This window comes from Erpetoichthys calabaricus, chromosome 3, assembly GCF_900747795.2.
Source record: "Erpetoichthys calabaricus chromosome 3, fErpCal1.3, whole genome shotgun sequence".
Classification (NCBI taxonomy): Eukaryota; Metazoa; Chordata; class Cladistia; order Polypteriformes; family Polypteridae; genus Erpetoichthys; species Erpetoichthys calabaricus.
This window is the reverse complement of record NC_041396.2, coordinates 205,585,375-205,607,822: the sequence shown is the minus strand read 5'-3', so window position 1 is coordinate 205,607,822 and position 22,448 is coordinate 205,585,375. Positions and strand designations below refer to the sequence as shown.

At 39.7% G+C, this 22,448-nt stretch overlaps 1 protein-coding gene across 1 annotated transcript in view; it reads right to left on the bottom strand.

Moving 5' to 3' along the window:
• The window catches only part of LOC114648592 (tubby-related protein 4-like), a 129,821-nt gene that overhangs the window by 45,376 nt on the left and 61,997 nt on the right, over positions 1 to 22,448 (bottom strand). The window contains exons 6-8 of the mRNA XM_028797711.2: positions 11,016 to 11,150; positions 6,873 to 7,039; positions 1,299 to 1,523 (exon numbers count right to left, since the gene is read on the bottom strand). Coding sequence (XP_028653544.1) covers positions 1,299 to 1,523; positions 6,873 to 7,039; positions 11,016 to 11,150 — 527 coding nt within the window. The remainder of the gene's footprint in view (positions 1 to 1,298; positions 1,524 to 6,872; positions 7,040 to 11,015; positions 11,151 to 22,448) is intronic.

Below are 22,448 nucleotides of genomic sequence, written 5' to 3'. Positions count from 1 at the left end.
CTTTTGTAGTTTGTCTATGAAGTCATTAGTTGTATAATTTGAATTGTATGCAATGTAATAAAAAAGACAGGAGGATCAGAAACTTAAACTTTATAGAGCATAGACGTTTGGCAGAATGTGTGGCTCGCTACTTGCAACAGTCATTTGGGAGTTCCACCCTATAAATTAGATCCTAGATACATTGGTCTGTATTCTATGCAGAGTTGCATTAGTCCTGTTATATACAAACCAGCATTGACAGGACATTTCAAAATCCATCCCATGTTTTACAAATCTAGATGGAAACAGTTCATGTTCGTCACTATACAAAAAATATCCAATAAACCCCACCACCACCATCCCCCACTGATACAGGTTGATGGTAACAAAGAGTTTGATATCCAGGGCATTCTGGACTCTAAACATTGAGGTCCTACAGTCCTATAATAGCAGCACATGTGTGGCTATGGTTTTGAGGAGCGGACATGGGTTCCATACTGTGATACACATGCTCCTCAACACTAAGCCACAGTAAACTGAATGGGTGCACTGTGGGGAGAGGATTATATTAAAGTTTATACACTACTAGACTATTTATCAGGGGTTTCCTTACATGTTTTTTTACCCATTTCTTTTTGATTTAAAAACAATTCTTTTCAGATTCATATGACATACAAAAAGAAACTAAATACAAGATGAGCAGGCAAAAAATAAACCTCATAATTTACTATGCCAAATTAAAATTAATAAAGAAGGAAACACTACACAACTACATCATTATGCATCCGGCGCCGCCGTGAGTGGCAGCCTTTTCAGCAGCTCCGTGTATGACTGTATATGTATGTGTACTTTTCTATCTATCTATCTATCTATAAAGCAAAAAAGTCAAAACACTGAAAAAACACTAAAAAATAAATCTTTATAAATTCTTGAAATGACCAACAATTAATAAGCCACAAGCACTGCCACAGAGAATAGCTGCAGCCAAGGTGTAGCCCTATGATTCTTAATCTTGCTTGGGTAAAAACAGGGTGGATTTTATATATTCTACTATAAACATAATTAGTGTATATATTCAACAATGAATTGCAGGCATTCCTTTTATAAAGCATATTTTCTATTTACAAATATTCAATTTAATTTTTATTTTAACTGCCATTCATGCAAACTTACCAGAATTGAGGCGATACCACTTGACAGTTACAGTGTGTCCTAGGATTTGTGTGGAATTTTGTTGTACATTTTTAAGTAAACAACGTTCACCATTTAAAATTACATTACTAGTTACTTTCATTGGTTTTAGGATAAACAAGTAGTACCTTTATTGTTTGTATAAAAGCAGCAGTGAGATAAGAGCAGAGGCGAGATGGTAAGGTGAGTTTGCTAATATCTTTCTCTTCTTTAAGTGTACTGGCTATGGCCTGTTGGCATAGAAGCTGTAGGCTGGCAATTCTGTGTTCAACTCGAATTACATAGAGTGCTGGGCCACAGGCTAAAAACAGTCGGGAATCTCTATGTCCCCAACATATTGTGGTGATGCTTCTCTGAAAAGAAACAAATGAACACACATTTACTTTTTTCTACCAAAAAGGAAATAATATAACATCTGCAGAATTAGATTATTATTATTATTTTTAATGTTGACCATTACCATATAGAGAGACAAAATGAGACCATAAATATATTACTATATCATGACAAAAACAGGTATACAGAAATAAATGCTAAGAATACTTTCAGCAATTACAATACTATTTAAATAAAGTTACAAAACAAAGAGATAGTAACATGCTGATTAACATGAAATATGTATGACTCTTATTGGCCCAGTAAAAGACAGCAAGTGTTAGGTTGAATGACTGCATTCTATGACACATTGACTGCCTTTCCAGAGTTTGTTCCTGTCTTGCACTCAGTGTTACCAAGACAGACTCTGGCACCCCATCACAATGAACTGGAAAAAGTACAAGTTAAATGCTTGAAAAACATAATAATTTTAGTAAGCCTTCTTTGTGGGGGACAAGAACCTATCCCTGCACATGAAATGTCAGGCAGGAAGCAAACACTTAACCTAAATTTTAAAAGCCAATTTGTTTTCTAACAATTCAAATTTCCCAACATATAAAGAATATGTATTAAAGTTTTACTCTCAGGATATCTTGATCTGCTGTTACCTATAAACCACTATATAACTTTAATGTTATGACAATGCTCTCGGATGACATGTTATATTTGAAGAATTCAGAACAGAACAATTTTTCAGACCTAAAAGAAATGTAACATTTTAGAATAGAATAGAATGCCTTTTATTGTCACTATACACATGTACAATGAGATTAAAAGCAGCTCCTCTAGTTCAGACATATATGTAGTACACAACAAATAAATAAACAAATGGTGCAAAAAGTTGCAAAAAAAAAAAAAAAAATAAGTTCTGCGACGCTATATACATATGGAAAGAATAAATAACTATTGCACTATTGGGTTATTGCACATTATTTAAATATTGCACAATAATGATGATCATGTGCAATGAGTAGTGGATGTTGGACCCTGAGAGTAATGATATTGTACAGTATACAGATATTGCAGTTATTATCAATATCATTTAGATATTGGATATTGCATATAGCGGGCTGGATAATGGATGGATGGATATTGCACAGTTGAAGGATAGAAGGAAGTCCAGGGGCTGGGGGTTTAGACTGTGTAGTCAGTGCATGTGTGAGTTTATAATGGTTATGCCTTATGGGGAAAAACTGTTCTTGAGTCTGTTTGTCCTTGTTGTGATGCACTTGTAGCGCCTCCCTGAGGGCAACAGGTCAAACAGATCAGAGCCAGGATGGGAGCTGTCCTTAATGATATTTTTTGCTCTGCTGAGGCAGCAGGAGGCAGCTGATGATCTTCTGTGCTGCCTTTACTACTCTCTGAAGCCTCTCCCTGTCTGCCATGGTGCAGCTGCCGTACCATACTGTGATGCAGTACATCAGCAGGCTCTCAATGGATGAGCGGTAGAAAGTCAGTAGCAGGTTGGAGTCCAGGTTGTGCTTTCTGAGGACCCTCAGGAAGTATAACAGCTGCTGAGCCTTCTTGATGACTGCTATGATGTTGTCTGTCCAGGAGATGTCAGCATAGATAAGGACGCCAAGAAACCGGAAGGTATTGACCCTCTCCATACACTTGCCGTTGATGAAAAGGGGGGCTAAGTCAGTACTGTGCCTCCTGAAGTTGACAGTGATCTCCTTGGTTTTCCTGGTGTTCAGAGCCAGATTGTTCTTTGAACACCAGGCTGGCAACTTCAGGACCTCCTCTCTGTAAGCTGCCTTGTCTCCCTTTGAGATGAGTCCGATCACTGTGGTGTCGTCAGCAAACTTGACGATGAAGTTGTTGTTGTGGGCTGGACTGCAGTCATGGGTGTAGAGACAGTACAGGAGGGGGCTCAGCACACAGCTTTGTGGGGTACCGGTGTTCAGTGTGTGAATGGAGGAGAGGTGGGGGCCTGAGTCTCACAGTCTGGAGCCGGTTGGTAAGAAAGTCTTTTATCCAGACACATGTGAGAGGAGGGAGGCCAAGAGTGACCAGTTTGGTGATGAGAATATCAGGAATGATTGTATTGAAAGCTGAGCTATAATCCACAAAGAGCATCCGGACGTAGCTCTGCTGCTGCTCCAGATGGCACAGCACAGAGTGGAGAGCTACAGTGATGGCGTCTTTTGTGGATCTGTTAGCACGATATGTGAATTGGTAGGGATCAAAGTCTTGGGGGAGATAGTCCTTGATGTGCTGGAGAACCAGTCTCTCAAAGCACTTCATGATTACCAGAGTGAGGGCCACAGGGCGATAATCATTTAGACTGGTGATGGGAGACTTCATTGGCACTGGTATGATTGTGGCTGATTTTAGGCAGGACGGAATGACTGCCTGGGCTAGGGAGAGGTTGAAGATTTTGGTGTAGATAAGGGTGAGCTGGTGGACACACGCTCTGAGCACCCTACCAGGTACTCCATCTGGGCCAGCAGCCTTCTTGGGGTTCACTGCCAGGAGTACCCATCTGACATTGTGCCTCTTTACAGTGAGTGGAGTGGTGCAGGAACCCGGTGAGGGTGGGAGCAGGTAAGTGCTGCTGTTGTGATGATTCAAAGCGAGCAAAGAAGCAGTTTAGCTCCTCTGCTAGCAGCACACTCAGATCTCCTGTTGTTGCATCATAGCCTCTGTAGTTTGTGATGTTTTGTATTCCCTGCCACACCTCCCGTGTATTGTGGCTGGACAGGTGAGACTCTATGCTCCTCTTATGGTCCGTCTTGGCTTTTTTAATTCCACTTTTCAGAGCGGCTCATGTAGCCCTGTACAGAGGTCTGTCACCTGACCTGATGGCAGCGTCGTGGGCTCTGAGGAATGTATGGACCTGGCTGGTCATCCAGGGTTTCTGGTTTGGGAAAACCCGAAATGTTTTTGTCCACAGTCACATTTCCGATGCAGAACTTGATATAGTCCAGTACCGTTCCTGTGAATGTTTCCAGCTCTTGGTGTTCAAATATGTTCCAGTCTGTCTGGTCGAAGCAGTCCTGTAGTTTGGAGAGTGCATTTTCAGGCCCGGTTGTAATAGTCTTTATGGTGGGCCTGGCACTGCATCTAAGGGGGGGTGTAGGCTGGGGAGAGCAGGAGAGAAAGATGGTTAGACTGGCTGAGTTCGGGGAGGGGTATGGCTCTGTATGCGTGCTTGAAGTAAACATGGTCCAGAGTGTTCTCCCCTCTAGTAGAACACTTAACATGTTGATAAAATTTCGGGAGTACAGTCTTCAAGTTGGCCTTGTTAAAGTCTCCTGCAATTATGTGAGCACTGTCAGGGTGGGCTCGCTGCTGTTCGTTAATGGTGTTCAGCAGGAGAGAGAGCGCCGTGTTTATATTGGCGTCGGGTGGAATGTACACAGCCATGACAATCACTACTGTTAGCTCTCTCGGTAGAAAAAAAGGCTGGGATCTTACAGACATGTACTCGAGGTCAGGGGAACAGTGTTTGTCTATAATTGTCCCATTGTTGCACCAGTTCTCATGCACATAAATACAGAGCCCCCTTCCTCTGCTCTTACCGGATATCTTTGTCCTGTCCCAGTGGAGCAGAGTGCAACCTGCTAGCTGCATGCTAGCATCGGGTATCCCCAAGTGAAGCCAGGTTTCAGTGATAATCAAAACACAGCAGTCATGAACATAGCAATTTCCAGTGAGTTGTAATTTCAAGTCATCTGTTTTATGCACCAGGGATCTGGTATTGGTGAGATACAAGCTCGGTAGAGGTTATTTCTTTAGCCTTAGCATAACACCGGATCTGTGGCCCTGCTTCTGCTTCCTTTCCCTCTTCCCTCTGCGCCATCTCATAGACCCGACAACAATCCATGGAGAGCCCACTGGTCTCGCTATGTTGTCTGGGATGTTGTGTGTGTGATGAAAAACACTCGAAACAGATGTCTGGCACTGGACACCGATGTCTATAAGGTTTTGATGGGTGTAGCGGATGTTCGCAGAACCGATAGTGCACAAACAAGCAAGAAAAAAGTACAAAAACAACAAAAAAGAGCACTGAAAAGTAGAGCCGTGAGCCACTGCGACCATGCACACCACCATGTTTCATCTTTTCCCTTAAGCATTGATAATTTATTGTAACAAGCACTAACAAGTACTAACACTACACAGAAATGACAGGGTACTCATTCCATTTCTTTGGCATATTTATTGCTTTGTTATAAGCAACTTGTTCCTCAACCACTGAGACACTATTTAAATGATCCTAGCTGTTTGAGCCATCATCTTTGAAATTCACTTCAGTGTATAACTCCTTGAAAATCTCATATAAAAAGGCTATGGCAACTCTAAGCACTGGATCTCTGACACTAAACTGACTTCTCCAATTCTGTAGTTCTCGCCAGCTCTTCTTCTGCCATACTGGTATCTTTCTGAACCAGACATTTTATTTTTGGACTCAAATGTGACATTTAGTTGTCAATCCATGTTTTATCGTCATTTGTGTACTGGAATTTATTCTGCTTCATGCCTTTGTGAAAGAATGCCTTCTGAACTGACCATTGCTTATAAGTATTCTTCGAACTGGTGAAAGGTTTTCTTTAATGACAGATGACTCTTTCAAATGCTAACAAAACACCTTTTTTATCCCTTAAAGAAGAGATGTTTAAGTACTTCATTGAAGGTAGACAGCTTTTGAGTGTTTTACTGTGGCAGCCCAGTTACTTCAAATTTCACTATGACAGTTTGAAAACCACAAACCAAAAATCAGGTTTTGGTATGCTATTGCTTGCAGACTACAGCCTTGCTGATACAAAACTATAAAATATGTTTGTCTGATCGAGACAACCTAGAATTTGCAGTTACCTTCCAATACATTGCACCACTAGAACATTGATTGTCTTTATAGGTTAAAGCTTTTCAAAACTAAAATTTAAATATGGTTACTAATAACCTTATCATAATTTTACTTTCATCTTTTAAGTGAACTAAAAGAAAAAAATTATTATTTAAAATCTTTATTTTAAAACCTTTTGTTAAATCTTATTAAAAAAAGGCTATGCACTATGAAAAGAATAATAAATAATGTAAAGCAAGCTCTGCTACTTGGTCATTTTTCAAACACATTTAATCCAATTCAGCAAGCTTAATATTGTGGTCGTTAAGTAGAAACGGCTCCTATAATAGTCATTTTCAATTAGAAAAAGATATGCATTCTTAAAAATAGAATTCAAGAGTAACTCAATAAAGCATCTTCCATTCAGTGCACATGAAGCATTTTTACATTCTAATGAAAGAATAGTCACCTTATAAACGTGGATATTTAAAAATATACAATCTACTGTTATAAAAATTGTAAACACGCAATTCCTTACTTGTGCTGGTGTCTCCAGGGTGTAAATATGTTCTCCATGGACATTGTAAAATTTAACAAGAGCATTCCTCAAGATCGGAATTATGCTAGGATCAGTTGGAAGATTTTGTCTTTCAATACCAGCCACTGCCAATAGATCACCCTGGGAGCACCACTGTACAACAACATCTAAATAAACAAAATGATATAAGCACAAATATGGTTATGTAACTCAAATTAAAACCTTAAATATTTTATATATTTTAATGCACTAATATGAACAAAGTTTGGAAGAGTGGTGTCTCCTCTGAACGATACAGTCCCATACACATGCACAAAATATAGTTTACCAAATTTCACTGAAGCACTTCTAATTGCTTGGCAACATTTTACATTTCCTTCACTTAATCGATTATCTGGAATACCTGCCTTAACCTGTACTATAAAAATTTTCAATTCAGTTAAAAAATGCAAAATAAAGCAGGGATTAACTGAGACAAAGAAAACTGAGAAAATATCATAGTTTTCTATCTTGATGAAAAAAAATATGGGTTGGGAATGGTGGCACTGGTCAGCCACAGGGGATGCACAAACCAGTGTGTTTCTTCGTGCCGGTTCCAAGCCCGGATAAATGGGGAGAGATACATCAGGAAGGGCATCTGGTGTAAAATTTTCCAAATCAATATGTGGACAACAATACAAATTTCCATACTGGATCGGTTAAGCCCTAGGTTAATAACAACCATTACCGGTACTGTTAGCCAACAGGGTGCTGGCAAAAATTGGGCTACTATTGGCTGAAGAAGAAGAAGACGGAGTAGACGTGTCTGGAGGCAGGAGGAGAGGAGGAAGGTAAAGAGAGTGGAAATAAGGATAGGAACTTTGAATGTTAGTAGTATGACTGGTAAGGGGAAAGAGTTAGCGATATGATGGAGAGAAGGAAGGTTGATATATTGTGCGTGCAAGAGACTAAATGAAAGTAAGGCCAGGTGGATCAGAGGTGGATTCAAATTGTTCTATCATGGTGTGGATGTGAGGAGAAATGGGGTAGGAGTTATTCTGAAGGAACAGTATGTAAAGAGTGTCAGACAGAGTGATAATTATGAAGCTGGAAACTGGAGGTGTGATGATGAATGTTGTTAGTGCATATGCCACGCAATTTAGGTATGCAATAGATAAGAAAGATGATTTCTGGGGTGATTTGGATGAAGTGATGAACAGTGTACCTAAGGGACAGAAAGTATTGATTGTAGCGGATTTCAATGGACATGTTGGTGAAGGGAACAGAGGAGACAAGGAGGTGATGGGTAGGTATGGTGTCAAGGAGAAGAATGAAGAAAGTCAGATGATAGTGGATTTTGCCAAAAGGATGGACATGGCTGTGTTGAATACGTATGTTAAGAAGAGGAAGGAACATAGGGTGACGTACAAGAGTGGAGGAAGATGCACAAAGGTGGATTACATCCTATGCAGAAGAGTCAATTTGAAAGGAGATTGAAGACTGCAAAGTGCTGGCAGGGGAAAGTGTACTTAAGCAGCATAGGATGGTGGTCTGTAGGATGATGCTGGAGATCAAGAAGAGGAGGAGAGTGAGGGCAGAGCCAAGGATCAAATGGTGTAAAAGTTGAAAAAGGAAGACTGCAAGGTTGAGTTTAATGAGGAGGTGAGACACGCACTGAGTGGCATGGAAGAGTTACCAGATAGTTGGGCAACTACAGCAGAAGCAGTAAGGGTGACAGTAAGAAGGGTACTTGAGTTGACATCTGGACAGAAAAAAGAGGAAAAGGAAACCTGGTGATGGAATAGGGAAGTACAGGAGAGTATACAGAGGAAGAGGATGGCGAAGAAGAAGTGGGATAGTTAGAGAGATGCAGAAAGTAGACAAGACTAAAAGGAGGTTAAGCATAAGGTGAAGAGAGAGGTGGTGAAGGCTAAAGAAAAGGTGTATGATGAGTTATATCGGAGGTTAGACATCAAGGAGGGAGAAAAAGACCTGTACCAATTGGCTAGACAGAGGGACAGAGCTGAGAAAGATGTGCAGCAGGTTAGGGTAATAAAGGATAAAGATGGAAACATACTCACAAGCAAGGAGAGTGTGTTGAGCAGATGGAAAGAGTACTTTGATGAATGAAGAGAATGAGAGCGAGAGAGAAGGTTGGATGGTGTAGAGATAGTGAATCAGGAAGTGCACTGGATTAGTAAGGAGGAAGTTAGAACAGCTTTGAAGAGGATGAAAAACAGAAAGGCCATTGGTCCAGATGACATACCTGTGGAAGCATGGAGGTGTTTAGAAGAGACGGAAGTGGAGTTTTTAACCAGATTGTTTAATGGAATCTTGGAAAGTGAGAGGATGCCTGAGGAGTGGAGAAGAAGCGTACTGGTGCCGATATTTAAGAAAAAGGGGGATGTGCAGAACTGTAGTAACTACAGAGGAATAAAATTGATGAGACACAGCATAAAGTTATGGGAAAGAGTAGTCGAAGCTAGGTTAAGAAGTGAGGTGATGATTAGTGAGCAGCAGTATGGTTTCATGCCAAGAAAGAGCACCACAGATGTGATGTTTGCTCTGACGATGTTGATGGAGAAGTATAGAGAAGGTTAGAAGGAGTTGCACTGCGTCTTTGTGGACCTGGAGAAAGCATATGACAGGGTGCCTCGAGAGGCGTTGTGGTATTGTATGAGGAAGTCGGGAGTGGCACACAAGTATGTAAGAGTTGTACAGGATATGTACGAGGGAAGTGGGACAGTGGTGAGGTCTGCGGTAGGAGTGACGGATGCATTCAAGGTGGAGGTGGGATTACATCAGGGATCGGCTCTGAGCCCTTTCTTATTTGCAATCGTGATAGACAAGTTAACAGACAAGATTAGACAGGAGTCCCTGTGGACTATGATGTTTGCTGATGACATTGTGATCTGTAGCGAGAGTAGGGAGCAGGTTGAGGAGCCCCTGGAGAGATGGAGATATGCTCTGGAGAGGAGAGGAATAAAGGTCAGTAGGAATAAGACAGAATACATGTGTATAAATAACAGTGAGGTCAGTGGAATGGTGAGGATGCAAGGTGGATGAGTTTAAATACTTGGGATCAACAGTATAGAGTAATGGGGATTGTGGAAGAGAGGTGAAAAAGAGAATGCAGGCAGGATGGAATGGGTGGAGAAGAATGTCAGGCGTAATTTGTGACAGATGGGTATCAGCAAGAGTGAAAGGGAAGGTCTACAGGACGGTAGCCAGACCAGCTATGTTATATGGGTTGGGGACAGTGGCACTGATCAGAAAGGAGGAGACAGCGCTGGAGGTAGCAGAGTTAAAGATGCTAGAATTTGCACTGGGATGGATAGGATTAGAAACGAATACATTAGAGGGTCAGCTCAGGTTGGACTGTTTGGAGACAAAAATCAGAGAGGTGAGTTTGTGTTGGTTTAGACATGTGCAGAGGAGAGATGCTGGGTATATTGGGAGAAGGATGTTAAGGATAGAGCTGCCAGGCAAAAGGAAAAGAAGAAGCCCTAAGAGGAGGTTTATGAATGTGGTGAGAGAGGACATGCAGGTTTTGGGTGTAGCGGAGCAAGATGCAGAGGACAGGAAGATATGGAAAAAGATGATCCGCTGTGGCAACCCCTAACGGGACCAGCCAAAAGAAGAAGATGGGATCTATTATAGTTGTGATTGAACAGACATGTTTGAGTCCCATATTACAACAGTTCTTTTGTAATGCTTATTTTGGAGCAAATATACAAAAAATCATTAATTTCATTTATTCATGTATTAATTAATTATATTCATGAAAATTAGGTAATTAAATTTTTCATTAATTCATTAACTACTTATTTCATTACAAAACTTTAGACAAATTACATAGTACTAGGGTGTTGTACCGTGTTAGCCATTATGAATGCAGAGAAAAGACAAGCAAAATGACACCTTTTATTGGCTAACTAAAAAGATTACAATATGCAAGTTTTCGAGGCAACTCAGGCCCCTTCTTCAGGCAAGATGGGGCCTGAGTTGCCTCGAAAGCTTGCATATTGTAATCTTTTTAGTTAGCCAATAAAAGGTGTCATTTTGCTTGGCTTTTCTCGACAAATTACATATAAATACATAAAACATCATAAAGCAATTGTGGCACTTTTGTTAATGTTTATAAACATACTTTCCACTACTTACCCTTTAGTCCTGAGTGGATAACATAAGGGGACAAGTCATCATAATTGTTCATTAGACTAATGTCCCCTGAAGTGAAGCTGACAGTCAGCAGAGGTTTTATGCTCTGTATTGGAATTGGATAAACAGTTGGACCATCTGGTGAAGACATACACAATTTCACTGTTAATAATAGTATTCATTCTTCTATTGTAATAATGAATGTAATGAGGGAAAAATGCTTACATTTTTGGGAAGAACAACTGAGGGGTACATTTATTAATGAATAGCTTTCCATTTGATTAAGACTGAATGAGATTATGCCCTGAGTGTTCCTTGAAGAAGGAACAGTAATGTCCTCAAGTCTCCTCCAAGGCAGAGGTAAGTACTGAGAAAAGCGCTATATAAATGTAATGAATTATTATTATTACTGATAAAATTACCCTCTTGTGTGGTTCTTTGTGGTGTTTGATCACAAATGTCAGTGGCCTTCAGTAGTTGAGCATTTGCTTTGATTTATTAGGTCTGCTGTTATCCAAAATCTTGCCATATGACTACTGTTAGTAGAAAGCAAAATCTAAGATCACACTCAGCTTTACAACATTGATTATATATCAGTGGGGGCTAGGACCAGGTGGTAAAGCGAACAAAATATCATTTGAATTTTTTTTTTTTTAAATAGCATGTTTTTTAAAGTTATGTGAATGATCATATTTCAGGGTTTTTTTCTTTTGCCTGTGACTACTTTTCTCAAGACTCATTTTGACACGATGAGTTGCTACTTGTTGCATGGTTAAAATCCTTCAGAGAGACTTTGTGAGGAGGTACCGTGATTGACTTCATTCAACTCAGTCTGGTTTCATTATATTGGTTTTTATAAACTTTTGAAAATCCTTTTCTTTGTAGTGATAGGTGAGCTTTAAAGAAGTGTAGCTGAAGTGCAAATGTTTTTAGAAGTGATCTCTTTGTGTTGGTGGTTTTGTATACGTATATTATACAACTCTCTTCACTTTTTTTTATAAAGCGCTAAAGGAGCTGACATGAATGCTTGGTGCGGAACTGAGCTGTAGTCTGCCGTTTATTTAGGTAAGAAGAGTATAGGTCCTTCAAGTGAGGGCATTGTTATCCTTCTAGGCCTGAGCATATTGAGTAAGTTCATGTGGTGGCCAAAGCTTTAATGCTTTGTTTGAAATGTCAGGTGGGCAGTTGATAATTTGCTTCATTTGTAGTTTGTGATATTAGTGAAATATCTATGTGTAGTTTAGCTACTGTAAAAAAAAAAAAACAAAAAAAAAACACCCATAATGGACACAAGCCAGATATGTATCCCTTTGTTTCTATACTAAAAATGGATTTATATTTAACATTCTGGTGTGAAGGTAGGGGTACAGCCTCAGTATTTTAAATTGTCATACAAATGTATCTTGGTAGAGTGGTTAAAACACACCCACAAGCTGCCAAACATCCTTCATAACTCTGAAGCAACTTCTCTATGTTAGGAAAGTTGTTTTTTTTTGTTTTTTTAAAGTAATGAATCACTCAGGGTCCTGTTCCTGTTCACTTTTGATGCCATTCTGTTACAGCGTCATTTGGCTAGCAGGGCCTGTCTGATCCATTCAGTGTCTCTCCGTTAGACTGACTGCATTTTTGGCAACCATTTATATTAATTTCTCGGCAGCCCAGGGTCAAATGATAGAATGTCTTTGAAATATTTTGAGAAAATTAAGATATTGTTTGTGCCATTTGATTTATCGAGGACAGCACCATTCTCTTAAAGCCATTTTTAGAGGCAGGTGTAATCCTTTGTTTTATATCACTGCCTTTCCACCATGACACTGTGAAGCCCAAGCGTGTACAGCTGCTCTAACCAGGGCATAGGTTTTAGTCCATACAGCACAGTTTATTTATAGTCCACCACACAGTCCCTTTTTGCCGCCAGTCCTTGTACCTCCTCTCCTTCTCAGGCTTTGTCCTCTTCCTCTCGACTCAGGCCACTGAGCGGTGGTAACCTCCTCCTTTTATAGGGCACCAAGGAGGAGTCCAGGTGCCCAACGAGCTTCTTCCAGGAGCACTTCTGGATGTGGCAGAAGTATTGCCAAATAGGGCCCTGCAAAAGTCCAGGCGCCCCTGGCAGTGACCACAGGCCCCATAAGGACTGATTTAGATCATTTATGTTAGGCAGAATGCCCAGTGGGGCTGGGGGGTCTTGTGGCCTTGGAACCCCTGCAGATTTTTTTTCTCCAGTCTGTTGGAGTGTTTTTTGTTTTTTCTGTCCTCCCTGGCCATCTGACCTTCCCTTATTCTTTGTTAATTAGTATTTTCCCAATCTTATTTTTATATATTATTTTCTTTCTTCATCTTGTAAAGCACTTTGAGCTACATCATTTGTATGAAAACGTGCTCTAGAAATAAACATTATTTTTTTTTTTTTTTTTGTAACAGTGAAGTATAATACCAAAAACAATGAGTATAACTTGAAAATACAAAGAGGGAGTTTAGCTACATGTAACAGAACCATCAGAATGATGTATATAGCAGCTAATACTCAGGTTCATGAAGATCATTTACTGGAAATAATTAAAAATTGCAATAATGGAACAGTGGTTACTGAACAACTGAGTTCTAGTTAAACACTTGATCCTGAACAATTTAGATACAAAGTGCTTTTAAAGGCCCAGTTATACTTCGGTGTAGGCAGAGGATACAGAAACTTGTCTGTTTATAGTTCAAGCGCTCAATGCACAACACTGCCTGGTAGCAGAATTCCTCCGCTTTTCATAAGTTTTTTCTTTGCCTTTACATATCATTCTCGCAAACATTTTTATCTCTGCCTGCACAAACTTTCACCTTTGCCCAGGGTCTAGGTGATTTCTCACTATGATTTTGTACACATTTGGCTATCTATGTGTGTTGTCTCGAAAGAACCCATGTTTTCTTCTCTAGTGCATACGCATGTTGCCGGTCACATCAATCAGGTTGTTACACCTTCAGAGGACCCTATTTAAGATGGTAACATCCTGCTCTAAGCATCTTACTGTAGCTTTTAAGATAACAAAAACTTGTGCTTTGTTACTTTGACCATTAGCTTTTTGACCTGCTCTCCCTAACTTTTTTAGGATAGCTATTTGCCTTTAATTTTGGTTTGTTTGTCTGGTTGGTTGTTGACTTTTGGTCTTAAACCTTTTTCTGGTATTTTTGACTGCTCTTCAGCTTACTACTTTTATCTCCTGTTTAACTGTTTTTTTTTGTTCTTTAAGGATATATCTTTAAATTCTTTTAGTCAAACCAACAAGTCACTAAACAGGATAGCTTCTTCAGTTTAGGGTTACAGGAAGGAAATGGTTATCCGGGAAATAACCTGTATGGACACTTGGTTACTCATTTTAGGCTCTTTTTGAGTAACCAAACAACCCAATATGCAAGTCTCTGTGATGAGACAGGAAACCTGAAGAAAAAAAAAAACACACAAACTGGAAAGAAATGCACACACCATGCTGGCAACACCAAACATGTAATTTGAAGGCAGAACTCTACAGCAATAAGACTGCAGTAGCATTAACCACCGAGACCACTGAGCCACTCTGCTGCCCTAGTCCCAATTCAACTTCTTTCTGAACATATTAGCTTTAAAAGAAACAAGAAACACTAGGAGAACTGACATTAGAAAAAAAACATTAAAAAAGGAACAGAATGACTGTTCTTTATAAAATGTCTTAATTTGACAGATAGAGTATTGAGCATTTTGAAGTGACTAGCAAATACTTTCTCCAGTACCTCTGCATGGGTATTTTAAAAAATGATGGGCTTATAAACTACTCAAAAAAAATTAAAGGAACACTTTGAAAACACATCAGATCTCAATGGGAAAAAATCATGCTGGATATCTCTACTGATATGGGCTGGGTAATATGCTAGGAAAGAAAGGATGCCACATCATTTGATGGAAATGAAAATTATCAACCTACAGAGGGCTGAATTCACAGACACCCCGAAAATCAAAGTGAAAAAATGAGGCAGCAGGCAAGTCCATTTTGCTGAAATTTCATTGCAGCAACTCAAAAATCATACTCAGTAATTTGTATGGCCCCCATGTGATTGTATGCATGCCTGACAACGTCGGGGCATGCTCCTACTGAGACGACGGATGGTGTCCTGGGGGATCTTCTCCCAGATCTGGACCAGGACATCACTGAGCTCCTGGACAGTCTGAGGTGCAACCTGGCAGCGCCCAATGAACTGAAACATAATGTACTAGTGGTGTTCTATTGAATTTAGGTCAGGCAAGCGTGGGGGCCAGTCAATGGTATCAATTTCTTCATCCTCCAGGAACTGCCTGCATACTCTCACCACATGAGGCCAGGCATTGTCGTGCACCAGGAGGAACCTAGGACCCACTGCACCAGCATAGGGTCTGACAATGCGTCCAAGGATTTCATCCCGATACCTAATGGCAGTCAAGGTGCCATTGTCTAGCCTGTAGAATTTTGTGTGTCCCTCCGTGGATATACCTCCCCAGACCATCACTGACCCACCACCAAACCGGTCATGCTGAACAATGTTACAGGCAGCATAATGCTCTCCACAGCTTCTCCAGACCCTTTCACGTCTGTCACATGTGCTCAGGGTGAACCTGCTCTCATCTGTGAAAAGCATACAGCGCCAGTGGTGGACATGCCAATTCTGGTATTCGATGGCAAATGCCAATTGAGCTCCACGGTACGGGGCAGTGAGCACAGGGCACACTAGAGGACGTCAGTCCCCCAGGCCATCCTCATGAAGTCCGATTCTGATTATTTGGTCAGAGACATTCACACCGTGGCCTGCAGAAGATCATTTTGTAGGGCTCTGGCAGTGCTCATCCTGTTCCTCCTTGCCCAAAGGAGCAAATACCAGTCCTGCTGATGGGTTAAAGACCTTCTACGGCCCTGTCCAGCTTTCCTAGAGTAACCCTGAGACTGTGCTGGGAGACACAGCAAATGGCATGTATTGATGTGCCATCCTGGAGAAGTTGGACTACCTGTGCAACCTCTGTAGGGTCTAGGCATCACCTCATGCTACCAGTAGTGACACTGACCGTAGCCAAATGCAGAACTAGTGAAAAAACAGTCAGAAAAGATGAGGAGGGAAAAATGTCAGTGGCCTCCACCTGCTAAACCATTCCTGTTTTGGGGGTCATCTCATTGTTGCCCCTCTAGTGTACCTGTTGTTAATTTCATTAATACCAAAGCAGCTGAAACTGATTAACAACCCCCTGTTACTTAACTGACCAGATCAATATCCCAGAAGTTTCACTGACTTGATGCTATACTCTGATTAAAAAGTGTTCCTTTAATTTTTTTTGAGCAGTGTATATTTGGTAGAACTACAGAAGTCCAATAGATTGGACTCCCAAATCTTAGTCTCAGTCCTTAAAGCCTTGCCTCACATCTATTAGTTACAACTAAGTACATCTAAAGTGGTTACAGATTGAACCTTAAAAGCTGCAGTTTTGAGTCTAGTAAGTACCCACATGTGGCTCATTATAATAAAATTTAGACAAACAGACTGATGCTTAGCAGTTCTTTAAAACTTATTAATATTAAATGTCGTAGAGCCAGATGCTGTGTAAGTCACAGTAATAAGATTGAAACCTTAACACCGTTTTAACAGTTTTTGCCAAGATCTTAATCACAGATTCCTCATGCTCAAAGTGCAAATTTTTTTGGAGGAAAAATAATATGTTTATGAGTGCTAAGAATTCAGAGGTAGGTTTTATGCATATTCCTTATCAAGTGTTAGAATTAAGTTAGTTATTTGTACTTTCATCTACCAACAATTTCATAATAACCAGGCCAAATATTAATCTTTAAAATAAATGTGCAATACTGGCATGTTAAATGTTTAATTAATCAATCAGATCACATGTCCTTTTATTTAAACATTATATGTAGAAAGCATTTTTACAGCTCTTTACATATCATCAGAAATTAACTTGTGCTTGGTTTAGCCTTATCCACCTTTAAGAAAAAAATTAAAGCCATAATATGTCTTTATATAAAACAACAATACTAATAAAAATGCACTGGAGGGAAGATTAGACAAGTTCAGGTTAACCCATTCTTTTCTTTGTATTATAATCTTGTAAAAGAATACTAGAACTAAAACAAGTAAGTAAAAACAAAAGTATCCAATTTAGGCAGAACTGAATGTAAATTTAGAAATTGTTTGAAATGACTAAATGCAGGGACCACTACCTCAAACAGCAATATCACAGTTACCTTAATACCAAACAATTTGAACTTTATTCTTTTTTTTTTTTAAACTACAGAAGGCATAAATATAATTTGCATATTTAAAACATCCCTGCTCCATCTTCAGTTTCCGATAATGATCAGAATAACCGATCGTTAATTTCTAATTTGAGCTACTTTGTATCTGTCATAAAATTACTTGATAATCAGTTACACTCCTCATTATGGACATTCCTGGAAATGTAATGAATTTTAATGTCACTGATTGCACATAAATAATAATCAAGGCAATGTTAAAGCAAAAATTACTTCTGAAATGTATTCAACAAGACTAAACCTCAAAGGGTGTTAATCACCCAGTTATTCATTTAAAATAATGATAACCACACTTAATTTTCTGTTATATTTAACATGCTAATCAACCACTGTTGTAATCTAATCATGTCGTCACAGAATTAGCTGTTGTCTATAAGTAAAGGCATGGCACAGTTACGACCAAAACATAAAAAACAAAAAATGTTATTAAGAAACAAAGGAAGTATTAGTGTAATGTGATTATCAAAAGATTAAATCAGCATTACTATGGTCATTTCTTAAAGACTATAGTTATAATCTTGCAAGAGAAAAAGACACTAATTTAGTGTATACTGCTTCGCTCCCCAACCTCCCTGCCTATGCTATGCGCCAGCAACTTCACATCTCTGCTGCTCGCAAACAACAAAACTTTTCATTCTCGCAGATACGCCTCTTCATTGGGAAGAAACACTACTTTTCCCTGATGGCAACACAAGTTAGACGATCTACAAGTCTCGGACTTAAACTTTAAAGCTGACCCATATCTACATACTTCTGTCATATCACCTATGTCCATACAGTCATATGAAAACGTTTGGGAACCCCTCCTAATTCTTTGGATTTTTGTTTATCATTGGCTGAGCTTTCAAAGTAGCAACTTCATTTTAATATATGGCATGCCTTATGGAAACAGTAGTATTTCAGCAGTGACATTAAGTTTATTGGATTAAGAGAAAATATGCAATATGCATCATAACAAAATTAGATGGGGTGCCCAAATTTATGCACCTAACAGAGATATTACATCAATACTTAGTTGAGCCTCCTTTTGCAAATATAACAGCCTCTAGACGCCTCCTATAGCCTTTGATGAGTGTCTGGAATCTGGATGGAGGTATTTTTGACCATTCTTCCATACAAAATCTCTCCAGTTCAGTTAAATTAGATGGCTGCTAAGCATGGACAGCCTGCTTCAAATCATCCCATAGATTTTCTATGATATTCAAGTCAGGGGACTGACAGCCATTCCAGAACATTGTACTTATCCCTCTGCATGAATGCCTTTGTAGATTTCAAACTGTGTTTTGGGTCATTGTCTTGTTGGAATATCCAATCCCTGTGTAACTTCAACTTTGTGACTGATGCTTGAACATTATCCTGAAGAATTTGTTGATATTGGGTTTAGAGAAAAGCCAAGCAAAATGACACCTTTTATTGGCTAACTAAAAAGATTACAATATGCAAGCTTTCGAGGCAACTCAGGCCCCTTCTTCGAGTTGCCTCGAAAGGTTGCATATTGTAATCTTTTTAGTTAGCCAATAAAAGGTGTCATTTTGCTTGGCTTTTCTCTGCATTCATAATGGCTAACACGGTACAACACCCTAGTATTATTGATATTGGGTTGAATTCATCCGACCCTCAACTTTAACAAGGGCCCCAGTCCCTGAACTAGCCTCACAGCCCCACAACATGATGGAACCTCCACCAAATTTGACAGTAGGTAGCAGGTGTTTTTCTTGGAATGCAGTGTTCTTCTTCCGCCATGCTAAGCGCTTTTTGTTATGACCAAATAACTCAATTTTTGTCTCATCAGTCCAAAGCACTTTGTTCCAAAATGAATCTGGCTTGTCTAAATGAGCATTTGCATACAACAAGTGACACTGTTTGTGGCGTGAGTGCAGAAAGGGCTTCTTTCGCATCACCCAGCCATACATATGTTCTTTGTGCAAATGGTTGCAGGTCTTTGGAGGTGATCTGTAGGTTGTCTAAAACCATTCTCACAATCCTGCGCATATGCCGCTCCTGTATTTTTCTTGGCCTGCCAGACCTGGGTTTAACAGCAACTGTGCCTGTGGCCTTCCATTTCCTGATTACATTCCTTACAGTTGAAACTGACAGCTTTTTGTAGCCTTTCCCTAAACCATGATACTGAACAATCTTTGTTGTCAGATCTTTTGAGAGCTGCTTTGAGGATCCCATGCTGTCACTCTTCAGAGGAGAGTCAAATGGAAGCACAACTTGCAATTGACCACCTTAAATACCTTTTCTCATGATTGGACACATCTGTCTATGAAGTTCAAGGCTTAATGAGCTAATCCAACCAATTTGGTGTTGCAAGTAATCAGTATTGAGCAGTTACATGCATTCAAATCAGCAAAATCACAAGGGGACCCACATTTTTGCACAGCCGGTTTTTCAGATTTGATATAATTTCATACAACAAAATACTGCTTCACTAAAAATCTTTGTTCGGAAAACACCTTAGTACTCAGATGTTCCTAGGAAATGAAAGGCATACCACTGTTATCTTTTTTTGTTGAAAGTAAATTATTATGCAGGCTGAGAGGGGTTCCCAAACTTTTTTATATGACTGTATATTCAATCTGTTTTCGCTTTTACCTTTTTCGTCAATATCGCATTGAATTTTGATCCCGTGTTTGGAATTACATCGTGACAACGCAACATATAACTGCCCGTGAGTGAATATCGTTTCTTTCTCCCTACATGAACTATGTCCGACAATAGCATTCACACAAATTGAGAAATGATTGAACCGTGTGCATGGTTGTAAATGTTTTAGATGTGGGCAGGATTTTTCCAAATCTCTTTGCATAAAGTCTTATCTTGCGAGGCTTGAAATTTTCTCTCACAGGATTTCACTTTCAATAAACAACCAATTTTTTAATTCTTGCGGATACACCCCTTCACTGGGGAAAAAACACTACTTTTCCCTCATGGCAAAGTATACGAATTAGATGATCTACACGTCTCCGACCTAAAGTTTAAATCCGAACAATATATTCAATCTCTTTTAGCTGCTCCGTTATTTCACCGAGTAATAATTTACGTTTGTTTGTGCTAATGCGATCTTTACTGTAATTTTTTTGAGACTTTCAATTTTTGTACATCCATTATCTCTAACCTGCTCTACATGTGTATCGCAGCAATGTTTTTGAATTCTTTACGATGTTCTACTTAGTCATGTACTCTTTGTCTTTTATCTCTGGCTCCTGGGCGTGGTTAAATCTCTTGGCACAAAGTCTTGTCTCGCGGGACGTGAAACTGTCTCTCTGAAAAATTCATTTCTCGTTGCAGGATAAAAAGTCTCGTCTCCCAAGATTTTATTTATTTATACATATATATATATATACATATATATATATATATATATATATATATATATATATATATATATATATATATATATATATACATATATATATATATATATATATATATATATATATATATATATATATATATATTCTGAGGGCACCGTGGCGGATGTTAGCAGATTGCTGGCCAACCACAAGTGTTACCTGGTAGGTAACCACCCATACAATCAGATTGTGACACAGACTTCGAATGCCGTGAATGTAATTACCCCGATCTACATGCTGTCAAATAAACAAACCACACGCCGTGGCGCAATGTTAGGGGCATCGCCTCTGGCGCCGACGTCCGAGGTTCGATTCCCGAGAGGGAGTGCAGTGGAGTTTGTACGCCTGATGAGCCCAGAATGAGGGCAAAACACATGTCGCGTACTCTTTGCATTTATTTGACAGTAAACTATTTCAACCATTCTATGATCTGCTCCTCACAAACTGAGGGCACCGTGGCGGATGTTAGCAGATTGCTGGCCAACCACAAAAAGGCCAAGTGTACCATGTCAAGGTTGGTGGCAGAAGCAAATATTCAGGTATGGGAGAAGTTTACTTAGGCAATTGGCAAGGACTTTCTGCTGGCCTCAAAGCAATTCTAGCAAACTGTCAGGTGACTCAGAGAAGCAGGGCTATGTCTATGTAGTTTATATCAGGGATGGAATGCCTGGGAATTTGAAACAGTACTTTCAGGAAGTCTGAAATGCCAGAAACACACATTCCTTTGAGGAAGCAGAGTCAGGGGAGTCAGAGGAGGACTCAACCATCAGTATTTAAAAAAAAAAAATTCCTCAGTGGCTAGGAAAAATGTACTAGGGTGATGGATAATATTCGTCCCAAGTTCTTAAAGGCTTTGTATGTTGTTGGGCTGTCTTGCATTTTCAAAACTACATGAAATTCAAGGATAGTGCCTCTGAATTAGCAAAGTGTGGTGGTGGTACCCATCTTTAAGAAAGGGGACCAGAGGATGTATTCCAACTTTAAGGTGAAGCAAACTCCTCAGCCTCCCTTTGACTCTGGAAAGGAGGATTTGCCTGTTGGTCAAGTCTCAGATTCAAAAGGAACAATGCAGATTGCATAACGAATGTTGAACACTGGACCAGCTTTTCACCCATACAAGGATTTTGCAGGGTTCACTGGACTATGACCAACCAGTTTACATGCGTTTTGCAGACTCGGAAAAGACATATGAATGCATCCCTCAGGGTGTCTTGTGAGGGTGCTGGACCAGCTGTTGCACCCTTTTCAGTCTTTGTACAACTGGAGCGAAAGCTTGGTTCACATTGCCAGCAGACAGACTCATTCTCAGTGGGTGAGGTACTCCACAAGGGCTGAACTTTGTGGAAAAATACAAAAGAGCTTGATCAATCTGGTGTACGTGACAAGGGCCATGCAAATTCTGCTTGCCCATGGCGTACGTGACAAAGGGTCATGTAGACCCTGCGTGCAAAGTATGCGTGCTAAGTGCTACTTCTTGTTTTTAAGGTTACTACACAAAAAACCACAAGGGTGGACTCATCAAAAACTAAGGGACCAACAAATGTACTCAACCCTTGGGTTTGGTAATGCTGATTCAGGCTAATATTTTGAAATACTTGTATAACTAAAGTCATAAGACAAAAACCCTATAAATATTTGGAACACCGACCCCTCGGGGCAGACGAAGGGCAGGTGTCCTAGCTACTGTGCTTCTCTGTCATTTAACCTTTGCCTGGTGTGTATCAATAAAAGATTTTTACTAACTTTAATTATATCTCTCTGTCTTCAGTCAC